At 37.7% G+C, this 14,733-nt stretch overlaps 1 protein-coding gene across 1 annotated transcript; it reads right to left on the reverse strand.

Moving 5' to 3' along the window:
* Positions 1 to 233: 233 nt before the first annotated feature.
* Positions 234 to 12,066, reverse strand: LOC139721052 (activated RNA polymerase II transcriptional coactivator p15-like). The gene is made up of 4 exons (XM_071632382.1): positions 11,946 to 12,066; positions 8,118 to 8,219; positions 3,102 to 3,210; positions 234 to 1,016 (listed from the first exon to the last, which is right to left on the reverse strand). Exons 1-4 carry the CDS (start codon positions 11,997 to 11,999, stop codon positions 934 to 936), a joined length of 348 nt encoding a protein of 115 aa, XP_071488483.1. The 5' UTR covers positions 12,000 to 12,066; the 3' UTR covers positions 234 to 933.
* Positions 12,067 to 14,733: the final 2,667 nt, after the last annotated feature.

Below are 14,733 nucleotides of genomic sequence, written 5' to 3' on the forward strand. Positions count from 1 at the left end.
TACAATGAAATGTGACCAATGTATAGGCTTATCTTATAACCGGCAACTGGCGGCAGGACTCACATTACACATACCTCAAAAGACACTCTACAGGAGCTTGTCTGCTACGACAAGGCTACCGTAAGAGTGACCCATGCAGCTGGGAATACTTCCACCAGAAAAAGGGGAAAAAAATCAATAACTCTTTGGTGATAGAGATAAATAACTTGTCCATAACTATGTACATTTTTGTGGGGGTAGAGGATTGTTGATAAAAAGAGATACTTCATTTACCCCAATGCACTGAAAACTTCAAAGTTAAATCACCTTTGGCACCAGCATCTCTCTTTCTTTCTCTATATCTCTTTTCCTTCACTGATGGTGATGCAGAATTTTGGCATCTCACTGTCAGACAACACTGGAAGCACCAATCAGACTTCACCAAAAAGGTAAAATGATGCCATCCAGCCTGACTAAAAACACTGTTTCTAGAACATTCTACTTGGCACGTTCACTTATTGTCAATGTTCACTACGTCTTTTTCTTTTTAAAGGTGCAGTAGTTATCTTCTGTGTACTACATTCTACTAATATGAGCATTGAAAATATGTGCATTTTTTGCTACATCTGTGGCTGCAAGTTCGAAGTTTGCCATTGGACGCCATCCTTAGTACTTCATTACGAAACCTGCATCTCAAACACTACTTCCACAGTTCAGGATCTTCAACATTTAATAAACTAAAAAAAAAAAAAAAAAAAAAGGGCTGAAAGCTACCTTGAGTACTAACTGCTAGCAATAAGATGGAATGCTATCCTGAATAAACTTACAAAATGCTAATGATTGCAACAGCATTGATGTGATCTGGGTATTGATGTTTTAAGCAGAAATACTAGAAAACAAAGAGAATTAGCTGCAATTTTCTGTGAAAGTGGCAACGCTTCGTCCACGCAGACCTCAAGCCATCTCTTCTATCCTCTCATTAATCTCATCGATCTGATTGGTCAGTTTCCTCCACTGGTCCACCGTCAAGCTGATGCCTAGAAAAATAAAAGACAAGATGCAGTAATGCACTAATGTGACTCAATTCATGCAAGCTATGTTTCCTCTCTCATTATGATCACTTCAATCGGTGATGAAAACCACAAAAACTAAAGTAAACTATGAACAATTCCACTGCACTTTGGGATACCTCTGCCATCTCATTCTACCACTATATCTCGCAAATATGTATGGCTCATCATTTACAGCTAAAGAAAGTTCCTTGACCTTGGCATTTGGCCATGAAAGTTATATCTTAACCCAGATTTGGCAAGGAAAACATTACCTGTTTCAGTTCAAAACCTAAGCAAAGTACATTTTAAACGGATATTTCAACTTAGAGTTATTGTTTTGAAATGATATTCTTGCTTAAAGGACAAGTCCACCTTCATATACATAAAGATTAAGAGAATGCAGCAATATTAGTAGAACACATCAGTGAAAGTTTGAGGACAATCGGACAATCCGTTCAAAAGTTACGAATATTTTAAGTATCTGCGCAGTCACTGCTGGAAGAGAAGACTACTCAATTGTATGATGTCACATGCGTACAACTATATAAGGAAAATAAAAAGAGAATTTCACAAAACTTTACTTTTTGAATAAAGTGCACATTTCTGCGACTTGCTACTGACGTATGTTATGGGTAATATTATTCCCCCTGCCTTCTGAAAGAGAGAAGTCAAGTGTTCTTTTGTTATGCGAGAAAAATGGAAATATGTCGAATTTTCTTTATTCTTTCTTTATATCGTTGTACTCATGTGACATCACAAGCTATAGTAGTCTTTTCATCCAGCCATGACTGAATAGAAACTTTAAAAATTCATAACTTTTTAACGGATTGTCCGATTTTGCTCAAACTCTCACTGATGTGTTCTACTAATATTGCTGCATTCACTCAACCCACATGTCTATGAAGGTGAACTTGTCCTTTAATGACTTTTGACCTCGATCATTTCCTGTCATTTCATCAGAATAATCATATTCTTTTTTCTATCCTTCCTAACAAACGATATTACCAAAGAACTTTCTTGGCTGAAGTTATGGCTAAAAAAAGAAAAGAAGACAGTTTTAGCCTAACCAAGTGTACATGTAAATTATGAAATCAAAGTTGTTGTTTTTTCTGTCACCCCTGTAATTTCATCTATAATGATCTTACTTTCTGCCCTGTACTGCCAAATTATAGTGTCTTTCAACATTGGTAGATAACATTAAGCCTGGAAAAAAGCATCTTCAACCAAACGTTTATTAACCATTGAGTGTTGACCTATGGGAGGTTTGCCCAGAATCTAATCAGTGCATCTGCTGTTGTTCATGTAGCATACTTGGGCTGAATCCATAAACTATTTTCCATAAATCAGGTAAACAAAGTCAAACTCTAGGGCATTACAATGAACATATTGAAAAACAAAAGAGAAACGATGCCTTTACCTCTACAGGATGCTGAGGTACAAAGTATAAAAAGTGACCCCTGTAACTTACCATTCTATCATTCCTTAAGTGTATTTGTGTAATGTCATAACAAAAATTTTGTTTAAGTTCTGCTTTAGTAAACTATCAAAACTGCAAAAGGTTTGTACTTTGGGTCTGCTGCCCTCATTGCTTCATTCCTTGTACAGCAGTCTGCTCACATACACCCTGAAGATCATTCACAGTTTATTTCTGACTTTGACTCCTATAGTCACATCCTGGCCACCAACATAAGCGTATCAAAATCAGGGAGACTCACGAAAAGCTGCCAGGGAGACACTTGCGCACTACATGCATCTAAATAGGCAAAACCAATTCTCAAATCAGTGGGGTTTTAAATTTTCATGTTTTTAAGATGTCAAGAGATACAGTGGTCTCCTGTTATAACAAAGTCCTCAGGACTGGCAGTTTTCTTTCGTTATATTGAAATTTCATTGTAACTAAACAAATAAACAATTTTAAAAAAAACATAGAGTAGACAATGTTAAAGCCTGAATTTCTATTTCGTCGTAACTGGAATTTGTTAACCGTGTTCGTTATAACAGGAGTGCACTGTATCTAAGTTTTAAGGAAGACTCCTGCAAAGTCTGGAAGAATTGGCAGCATCATCATACCTTTCTTTCCTGGTTTAAGATCTCCAATTTCTGGCTCATAGTACTCTCTGATGTCGACCAGTACCTTTCCCCTGAATTCACGGACATTCACAAACCTCTGTCTTGAGAGCTAGATAATAGAGATAAATGAAGATACAAGAAGTAAAAAGTGCAAACAGATTGAAACAGCTGAGGTGAACAAGGATAAAACAAACAAAAGAAAAACAAGATTTAACAAGAACATTTCCATTCCCTTGCTTTATGCTGGACTTCGACAAAAAAAAAGAAAAAGAAATTGAATCTCACAAAACTGAAGTACAGATTGTGTCACATCAGACTAAAGAGGGCGCCATTGCAGTTTATCATCTGAACCTCATTGGGTCTGACAACTGTAAATCAGAATCGATGCTATGGTTAGGGCCCATCACACAGATCGTATGACAAAAAGTGTCAAACCTATTTGTGCCAACCTTCAAGAAGAGGTGGCCTTTATTGACAGGACAGATTCAAGGCAAATGAGATTTCATTACCACGGTCATATTTGTGGTGATGAATATTTTTAACATTTATGCTTAACAATACACACATTCATAGGAGATCTTAGAATGCTTGTGGTCTTGTCCTTTATCAGATAGAAATTAGTTTAAAGAAAACTATTTCATTGTTTTCTCATTCTTCTCTGTATTTGAATAACACTGTGGTAGGTCAGGCAAGGTCATTGTGTGAAATATTATTAAAGGGCAAGTTCACCACAATGTGTGGATTGATTGAAAGCAGCAATATTAACAGAAGACATTGGTAAAAAGTTTGAGGAAATTGGAAAATCCGTTCAAAAATTAAGAACTGTTAAAAGTTTTGTGCAGCCATGGCTAAATGAGAAGACTACGACAGGTTTGGATGTGACATAATGAAGACTGATATACAGGAAAGTCAACACATTTTCACTTTCCTAGCATAATACATGAGCGCTTGACTTGCCTCTTTAAGAAGGGAGAGTAATATTACCCTAACATAGGTCAGTACCAAGCAGAAGGAATGTGTACTTTTCATTTAAAAAAATGAAATATTGAGGAATTCTTTTTATATTTTCTTCATATTGTCTTCACAATGTGATATCACAAACTGTCACTGTCTTCTCATCCAGCAATGGCGGTACTGAAACTTTTCATGTTTGAATGGATTGTCCGATTTCACAAATGCACAAGTCCATCTTTTTGAAGTCCCAATATTCATACTTCAGCACAGTTCTTATCTTAGACAAGGCTATAGTGTGTGTTTGTGGGGATTTTTTGTGTCCATTCTTAACCATGAACTACTTTGAAATGAATTCTGAAGTACCAGTATTGATGAATATGGAACAATGAGAGTCAAAGATATTAAAAAAGAAATATGTAAATGACCCAAAGTGGGTTTTTGTAAAGAAAAGAATGTCTTAATGTACTTCAGTTGTATCAATATACCACTCAATGAAAGAACTTGACAAGTTCTAGCATTTGATACTAAATCTGTCCCTGTAGCCCACATATCTTTCAAACTCTTGCAGATTTATGATTTTTAGGAAAAGTTCATTTTTCGTGGAGTTGCCCATTATACAGAATCAAAAGGAAGAAAAAATTGCATGTATGATAGAAGCACACATGCTAAGTAACATAAGTCCGATGTAAGTATGATTTTTGTCAAAACAAATTCTTACTATCATTAGGCATCACACACAAAATGCACACTTGCTCCTACTTCATGCTTTTTTTCGCTCTGCGTAGTTTCAGTTTTGGTGCATAATGATGAGGGAATGGTACATGTATAGCACATACAATGTATCACACATTACCGTGTATGCAGTGTGTTATATTGACAAGTGAAAGTAAAAACATATCAGCATTTGTTAACTATGCGTGCTAAATCAATTACTTGTGAAGATGATAGGCCCCTTGCCTTACTGTGTCTGCAAGACAACACTATGACAAGAAATTGCATAATAACCTCTAATGCCCCAATCATGTGTGATGTGTTTTCATTAATGGCGTAAGCATATTCACTGCATTTGCCTGCTTCATATTAATATACTACGGTGACCTCTTCCATGATTCGGCGGCAGCTATGTGTACCTTGAAAAGCATGAACTCTGCAGAATTTAGTGCAAATTGAGTGATTTATTAAGAGGCACTTTGCTTTTGATCTAAAATTCCTCGGAGGGGATGCGCCCCATACTGATATCGGACAGACCAGAGGAGGTGAAATCAAGAAGACAGTGTATATCACAGGGTTCATACTCTTTCTCACTTCATAAATTCCATGACCTTTCTAGCCAGAATTCCATGACTTTTCCATGACTATTATACATTTTTTTTTTTTACACGTTAGACTGAAAATTTAATCTCAAATCAAAGTGAAGCAAAGGGCATGCATTATGCACATCTCACACAGACAAAAGATAAACTTAGTATATCTGCAATTCCATGACTTTCCATGACCTTTTCATGAAAATATCAGTTTTCCATGACTTTCAAGGCCTGGAAAAGGACTAAGCTAAATTCCATGACTTCCCAGGCTTTCCATGACCTGTATGAACCCTGATATCAATAGGATCTTGAATCTAATATAAAATGTTACTGGTAGCCAATACAGCGATTGGTAAATAGCTGAAATGTGCTCTCTCCATAAAAGTCCAGTAGTCAGTTATAGTCTTGCAGCTGGATTCAGAATTCTGTGCAGTCTACTGATCGATATCTCACTATGCAATGTTCTGGGTACAGTAGTCTAATCTAGTCTAATCTAGTCTCTTTGAAACATCTGTGGTTACAATTAAATAGCAGTAATTGTCCCAATCTTCCGATGAGCAGAAGCACAAACTTTACATACTGTAAAACTAGAAATGTTCGCATGCATTTTAATTTCGCGAATTTCGCGTGCGCCAAAATTCGCGAAATTAAAATGCACGCGCAATTTCTCATCTACACTATGCATTGAACGCCAGAGGCAATTCGCGAAAATTTCTTGCCACGAAAAAGGCCGTCGGCTCCAATTCACGAAAATTTCGTGCCGCGAATATATCATGTTTTACAGTATATATGAAAGTAATGTTCTTGAGCACCATTCTTCTACACAGGTTGCTCTTTCATATCTGACCATTTCCATTAAATCAGATGTTGAAAAGGCCACTTGAATACAGACTGCAGAACAGCTGTGTGTACACCATCACTTCAGTGTTTGTAGAAAATATCATGTCAATGCTTGATGTTGTTATTTTGAATCATTATCTATATCAACACAATGGCATCAAATACCGGTAAACACTGTCACACACATTATTCAAATGTGATTCAAATCTGAATCATGTGTATAACTATTTGCATGATGTGTGTAAAGTATGCAAAATAAAAACATACCTGGCTACCTTTTCAACATTTATTTATTTATTTATTTATTTATTTGTTTTGTTTCAGTAGGGTAGCTCTGTCAGTGGCTTAACACTGTTATTCTCAGAGGCCCTACACATATAATAACGTACATCACGAAATACATTGTAGACACATTTACCAAGAAAAATAACATAATGTACAATTACGGTACACTTACAACATGGCCAAATAATTGAGCATTGCGGAGGATGGTAGAAAATAAATAAATAACATCATTTTTATCATTACAGTTCACTGAAAAGTGATATGCCGAGACATATCTAAGAAAAATCAAAATGTCTAGGTTATAGCACATGTATATATTGCATAATCCATAATTCTTCATATCACTTCAGATTACATAATTGTAATCTTTTTCAGAAACAATCAACACACAAATTTATTCATTTTTATTATTATATGATAACAGGGCCTTAAAAAACAGGCTAGCTAAATAAACACAAATTTCCTGCTCACAGAACCTTTCTTTCATTCATTATATGTAGTTACTGAAATACTATAGCATATGAGAGAGAGAGAGAAAAAAAAAATCCTGTTTCAATCAGTATCATATCTGATGGTGTAGAATTCGTAATATCCAACCATATGTAACATTGTTTGAGGAAATAAAAAAGTATATTGAAACGCTGTCAAACAAATGAAAAAAAAAATGATTTCATACACACATTATTCTGAACAACAACAAAAAAATTACATTACTGGATATCATTTTGTACACAATCTATGCATAATGAAACGTACATCATGATATAAAATACAACACTAGAGATCACAGAATTCATATGAAGAAAAGAATTAAAAAAATACTCTCAATATTACATCTGCAGTCGGAATTACTATCATTCCATATATCACTCTCAATAACATCGTTTTAAACACACACAAAAAATACTATACAAAACATACTATTTGTCTCTTACACTTGAATAACACAGTATTCCTGTCAGATTTAATGGAAAATTACCACTCTGTTGAAAATGCATAAATTTTTTTTCACACGATATAACATGGAAGAGAGTGAAAAACAGGACAAACTTCCTTTGTACAGTGCAGGGAAATCATCTAGACCTTAGTGTTTAGTCTTTTAGTGTCACCACATGGCACCCCACTGCAGTCATTGTGTTTGCGTGCAAGCATGTGTGTGCGCACATGTGGACTATGGGTCGGTGTGTACATTGTGGAGTATTTAAGTGTGTGAAAATGTGTGTTTCTCCTAGCCTGGTTCATACAACTCCCTGTATCGGGATACTCTGTGATTGAATCCCAAGCAATGGTGTGAAATTTACTGCCGCTTCCTTACAATAATAGGTACATGTAGAAGCTAGATCAACAATGCATGAGAGCTCTAGATGTGAAACCGCTATTAAAACTAGGTACAAAGGTTAGGTGTGGGGGGGGGGGGCGGGCGAGGGAGTCATGAGGATTGGCACAGAAAATCAATCAGAAAAACTCCAGAGATGATTGATGAGCTGCCACGACACACATGGCGGGCAGACTGTCTGACTTGTTTAAAATTTGGCAAGGGCCTTGTGAAAGCAGGATTACAGATTCCACTGCTTCCCTTGATTATCTACAGGTTTATAACACGCAAGACAGCCCGATGTATAACGATACTCACAGAAAACATGCTGGACACATCGTTGTCATCTGACGAAGCCTTCTTTGCCGGCTTCTTGGCTGGCTTGGCAGCAGCTCCCTTCTTCTGCTTTTTCTGGGTAGGCTAAAGAGAATGTTGGAGACAACAGACTGCAATTAATGTACATAATCTCTGACATTACTCACCAGACTTATTCAGTATGAAAAGCTTCTTTCTTTTTTCACAAACTGCCCAGACTAGATCTGAAGACACCTTATATTGCTGTAAATTCACTAGACAGTGAATGTAAAGCTGTTGATGTAATTCCAAAGAATGAAAATATCAATGAAATGATAACATGATTACTTCTATCAATGCTCCACACTCTTCTCAGAGAATTACTGACATCCCACTATTTGCCACATTCTCACTGCATAAAGATTTCATGCTTGGTAATTCTGTATGCTTCAATTCTTCATTACTAGTACTACATTCGAAGTTAACAATAAGGCTGTTCCTAAAGATGAGAAGCTTGCACATGTCTTGCCAAATATAGCTTCATTTAATGCATACAAAACATTATCCACTGAAATGAAATTCTATGTACTGTCCCCACGAACCTACATACCGTGTAGATTCAGGCTGCGTTCATGCGAAACTAGAATTGCGTTTCTAAACACGTTTAGTCGCTTAACGTGTTTAGTTGCGTTGCATTCATGCGATTTTTCCATTTAAACGCGTTTCAAAATGCCGATCTGAAACGCGGAAAAAAGGGCGTTTTGAATCATGATTCTGCCAGAATCTCGATCGCAGAAGCCACATGAACGCAACCGTGAGTTCAATCATGATTCTATGACGTCATTGTGCGCTGTGCCCATGCGTGTCTAATGGGGTATCCCACAGCTTCTTGTTCTGTTCGCGCGCTTGTGTGCGTCTTATGAATTGTGTGTTTCGGTATCAAACTTGCATTTGTTGGTTTACATCAACGCCATACACCGATTCTATGCTAGTATATAGCTGTTTAATATAATAATACATGTAAATTACTCTCCGATTAAGTTGATAATAGTAATGGCTGCAGCGCTGTGTCTACCAAGGGAAACAATAGGTGAGACGAAGAATTAAGATTTTTCTATCTGTGGGCAGAGCCTGAATGCCACATGTTATTGAAAAGTATTCACCGAAATATAAACGTAAAGGCCTATAACAAACTGACTGATCAGTTGGCATAAGGTGGTCTGGCTCGAGTTGCAGAGACAAGGTCAAACTGCGCAGTATGCTGCACAATGGCAAAGAATGAGCAGAGCCAGAATCAGCGTTGCGAAAGTCCGCATGAACGCTCTTCCGCTGAGACCGTGATTTGAAACGCCGTTTTGAATCATTCGTGTTTGTGATTCTGGCTACGAAATTCGCATGAACGCGGCCTCTGTGGTGGGCACATATGCACACACATGTACCACTCGATTGGTCAGTGCTGATGACTGCTCCAGTGTTCAGATATTTTTTTTTTTAATCTTCAGGATTGTCTTTACTGGGAATCATACAATACCAATACTTAAAGCAAAATATTTTTGCGGCATGATACTTTCATGAATTGCAGCTGACAGCCTATTTTTGTGGCATGACATTTTCACGAACTGCCACTGGTTCATTGCATATTTTGTACACAAGAACTTTTGTGTGCATTTTGATTTCACGAATCTTGATGGCTTTTGCAAAATTTGCAAAATTAAAATGCACACCAACATTTCCGGTTTTACAGTACCACACAAGGTCCATGATGTGATTTAAGCTAATTGGCTGACCTGAAAATCGTTTGCATACAAAGTCCAGTAACACGTGCATGTGCTAGTACTGTAGCGTAGGCCTACAGGAGGTCGAGTCCCCAGTGTGTGTGCAACATTCTCTATACCCACATGATCAAACTCTCAACTACCAAACACAGTCGTAGTCTTATAGTGGGGGACATTTCTGGAAGTCTTGCCAATAATATGAATGCAATTATTAATTCACTCACTGATCATCACTTTTCATACCATTTCAATTACTACAATTAAATTCAATAACGTATTAGTAGTTACTAGTACATTTGGGATACATGTCTGTACTCTAAACTGCACAACACTGTGCCATTTTACCACACAATACAATTTTCTATGTCGTGGGCTGTTCTTAGTTTGGAAGGAGGTGGAGGAGGTGACAGAGAAGGAGGTGGAGGAGGAGTGTGAAGGACAAGAAAGGAGGCAAAAGCAGGGGATCAATCAAGTGGCAATCCATTGGATGGCATTGTATTGATGAGCACATCAAGAAATCCCTAGTCTTAAGATTTGTAAGATTTGTAAGATTTTATTGACTCTATCGACCCCCTCTCGGGGTATGAGAGTACAAACATATTTACAATATATGAATACAAAAATATAAGTGATAATGTACATGTACATGTGAAAATAACAGTTATAAATAAACATGTTTACAAAACAAGGCCTAAAGGACGTTAAACTACTCTACCACTACGTGTACACAAACTCACATCTACTTTACTTTCTACAAAATCACTGTCTTATAGAGAGCAGTAAAGTAAGAGAAGAACTAATCAATGGATCTGAAACCACACAAAATTTATTACAAATTTCAACAGGTACCAGTATTGCTTGAGGCAGGGGTAGATCTAGGCCTAACTGCGACCAGCCCCAACACATAGCGTATAACTGTGTACAAGGAGCATTCTGGGGTTAATCCAGGCCCAATTTAATGAAGACCTAGACCGATAAATCTCCCTCTTAATCAGGTATCAGTGGCCTTGTGGTCACTGTACGGTTGGTAAAACGGTCAGCCCCCGTTTATTGAGGGGCTGACTGTATTACCATCCATACAGTTAATGAGAGGCCACCGAACAAGAGGCAAATTCATCAATTTAATGAAGACCATGCCATACAAGCCTCGGGGATGCCAACATGTTCATTTAATCATGTTGCTCATAACAGAGACCTGCAGAGACTCCAACCCAAAGCACCTTCTGATCTGGAGATTCTCCCGCCTGAAACCCCTTGGAAACAGGAGACTCAAAGTTGATGTGTGCGAAGCGCGAAGTTCCTAAAGTTCTAGATGCTCTCTCGTGCTATATAAGGCTTATTTTTTTCAACATACGATAGCAATAAGTAAGAAATCCTTTCCCCCGGGAGACACAGAGCCAGGGCGGGAGAAATTAAATCTCAAGCTGGAGAACGGGAGATTTTGCAAAAATGGGTTTCGGTGGGAGATCTCCCGTCGAAAACGGGAGAGTTGGAGTCTCTGGACCTGAGAGTGCAGATCAGATGGACAGATGGTTATGTTTTTTAGCATCAATTAAACCCTACACAGTAGAACTAGAACCCCAATATCATCACATCAATTGAGATTACAGAAAAGCCATGACGAGTGTGCGTAAACATATAATCATTTAAATCTAATAATGTAATATATCATATGCATGCCTCTGCATCTGGCTTTACATTTAACATGGAGATCTGCTCAATTTCACTTTTTACGCATCATCACACAAACTGCAAGCATTTTACACTGAACTGCATATTCTGTCAATGGTCTCGTGTTTATTGTATCCTTCACTCAGCTCATTTCATCCTTTTTCTGCTTCATTAGGGAATGATCGAGGAGAAGAAGAAAAATAAGTAACAGTTACTCCTTGGCACCTTGCAGTGTTGGAAGAGCTAGCTGCTAGAGCATTCCTTCAATGTAGTAATGAGCAAGGTGAGGGCAATGTTGAGACAGACAGGAAACACTTGACAATTGAGAGGTCAGAACACCGTTCCAGGCTTGACAAATCATACCTATTAACATCATAATCTCAATGCAGACGAACACAAAATTTACCTCGTCAGAGTCTGAACCGCTGGAAAGGGCCTCCTTGGTCTTGTATTTCGGCATGATTGTGTGCTGGTACGTTAGCTTTTGGAGACTTGTTCAGGCACAGCTGATGGTAGACGTTTTTGAGCAGTGCTATAATAGCCACGTATAGTGTACAACAGTACCACTACTGTGTATGTATACTATGTGCGTGCTGTGCACGGGCATGAATGGTGGTGTACGTGCACAGCTCCGTCGTGCTCCTTCACTTGCAGCTGAACACGTGGGCTTCTCTCGGTGATCAGCCCGCGAACAAAGCGGGGAATTCCCGCCTCGGAAGCGGATGAAGCAATGCTTGCTCGTACATTGTGGCGTCTATGCCAAAAAAGATGCGAGGGCCTGCCATTTTGGTTGCTGGATTTGGTATGCTTCTTTTGCACATGCTTTAGTACATAAGCACTTGAAATTTGAACGGGTGTCTGAAACTGTTTTCAATGGTGTCGCCATTGGGAGACTTGGCCAAGCGCCGGGGCCAAGCGACACTATCGACACCATAATCATGGATTTAATATTTTCTATGCAATGGAATGTGGAATGCTATAATTTATCTTTCATTCGGAATTGATTCGAATTAAACTGGAACTAAGTGACAATATCTTTATCATTGCCTGTAGGCCTACATGATCGAGCATTTATAGATCATGTTAATTCTGCTGTGAAATTGTGACAAAGAATGCAACGAGCGGCAATGGTAATAATAACGTTAATGACAACGTACAACAATAATGATAATAACGATTATGATAACAATAAGGATAATGATACAAATATAAATAATGATGATAATAATGACAATAATACTGATGTTAATAATAGGTCCTAATGATACTACTACTACTACTACTACTACTATTCCTATTAGTAGTAGTAGTAGTAGTAGTATCATTAGGACCTATTATTAACATCAGTATTATTGTCATTATTATCATTATTATGATAATAATAACAATGATGATGATAATGATGATAATAATAATAATAATAATATAAAGAAGAAGAAGAAGAAGATGATGATGATGATGAAAGTAGGAGGAGGCCAGGGAGGAGTGAAGTTAGGCCTACTAGAATTCAAAGAAAAGAAGAACATGACCGTATGAAGAATAAAAGCGTTTATAAGTTGTCCACAGCCACACGAGCAAGCAATGGGTAGCATGGGGGGGGGGGGGGTGGTTAGGCCTATATGGTTAATAGGCCCTATACCTTTAATTTGTGAAATTCTTCTGCAGCGTAAAAACATGGAGGGAACGCAAGAAATACATTCTCAAGAAAGAAAGGTCTGCAATACTTAGATGAAAAACGAAACTTAACTCATTTCACGACCGTCAATGGACAAATAAAGTTGATGTGGAGTTTTGTTATACGAGTAGGCCTACTTATAAGCATGCAGAGAGGTCACCTCCCTGACTAAGCCATGCATGTGCTACGTAAAATAGAGCATATTATCTCAGCCACATCGAAAACAATGTCTTTTATTTCTTTTTCTACTCACGAATGTTAATTGTGTGTGAGGTCCTATATGAACATGAATATGGATAAGTTCTACCACACAACACATAGAGGTTAGCAATAGTGTGCATACACGTAATTTACAGATTTTTGCACTGTTATAAAAAGTAAATTAGATAAGTTACCATCATAATTATTCCAGAATTATTACTGGCAATTTAGAACCTGTGCGAACGGGCCTTGGTATGTATACTTATATTGTCAGCACACCCGGCCCAAAACGGAGAGAAAATGGTAATTATTACATAGCCTTTATACACGATAATGTATAGGGCCTACATTCAGTGGCGTATCTATAGGGAAAACGGCGCCCGGGGCAAGCGCGAAAATTGCGCCCCTAATTTCTGAAAAAGACTAGTGTTCAACCCCAACCCCATCCCGGTAGGGACTTTAAGCAAAGTCCACATGATATGCTTTTCAAGCCCTTAAAAAGGGGTCTTTTGTGGGTGATTTAAATGTAATGAATTTTGATAAATTTTGGCGAGCGAGCGCAGCGAGCGAGCCGAAAATTTTTGTATTTCAGCTGACAAAACATGGCAGTCTTGTCATTTTTTGCTTATCAAATCTTACATGTAATCAAGATAGTGACGGCCTTATAGATAACGATTTATCTATACCAACAAACTGAGTACTTTAAAAAATATTCTAAATGGGGGGGGGGGGCATTTCATGAAGCATTTTGTCATGAAGCAACTTGTCGGACAAAATTTGCTTTCAGCCAATCAGAGGCAAGGATTTCAGTAGCTTTTAACAGTTTGTCAGACGAAATATCTGACAAATTGCTTCATGAAATGCCCCCCATGGACGCGCGAGTGAGCCGAAATTTGTATTTTTATTTCCGCGTCATCATCACGTTTTGTTCTTGATAAATTTTGGCGAGCGAGCGCAGCGAGCGAGCCGAAAATTTTTGTATTTCAGCTTACAAAACATGGAACTCTTGTATTTTTTTGCTTATCAAATCTTACAATTCTAATCAAGATATAATGACGGCCTTATAGATAACGATTTTTACCAACAAACTGAAGACTTGAAAAAATACTCTAAATTAGTACGAGCGAGTGAGCCGAAATTTGTACATTTCCGCGTCATCATCACGTTTTGTTGTTCTTATCTCCTTTTTGTTTTGATAAATTTTGGCGAGCGAGCGCAGCGAGCGAGCCGAAAATTTTTGTATTTCAGCTTACAAAACATGGAACTCTTGTCATTTTTTGCTTATCAAATCTTACAATTCTAATCAATCAAGATATAG

This window comes from Diadema antillarum, unplaced genomic scaffold, assembly GCF_040938485.1.
Source record: "Diadema antillarum isolate AM-2024a unplaced genomic scaffold, OU_Dant_1.0 scf00000137, whole genome shotgun sequence".
NCBI lineage: Eukaryota > Metazoa > Echinodermata > Echinoidea > Diadematoida > Diadematidae > Diadema > Diadema antillarum.

Excerpts from the sequence above, each read along its gene's own strand:
- LOC139721052 (XM_071632382.1), bottom strand. The coding sequence starts at position 11,999 with ATGCCGAAATACAAGACCAAGGAGGCCCTTTCCAGCGGTTCAGACTCT. Across the intron at positions 3,211-8,117 it reads ATGTGTCCAGCATGTTTTCT|CTCTCAAGACAGAGGTTTGT; the intron begins GTGAGTATCGTT and ends TCTATTATCTAG. Across the intron at positions 1,017-3,101 it reads TCTTAAACCAGGAAAGAAAG|GCATCAGCTTGACGGTGGAC; the intron begins GTATGATGATGC and ends TTATTTTTCTAG.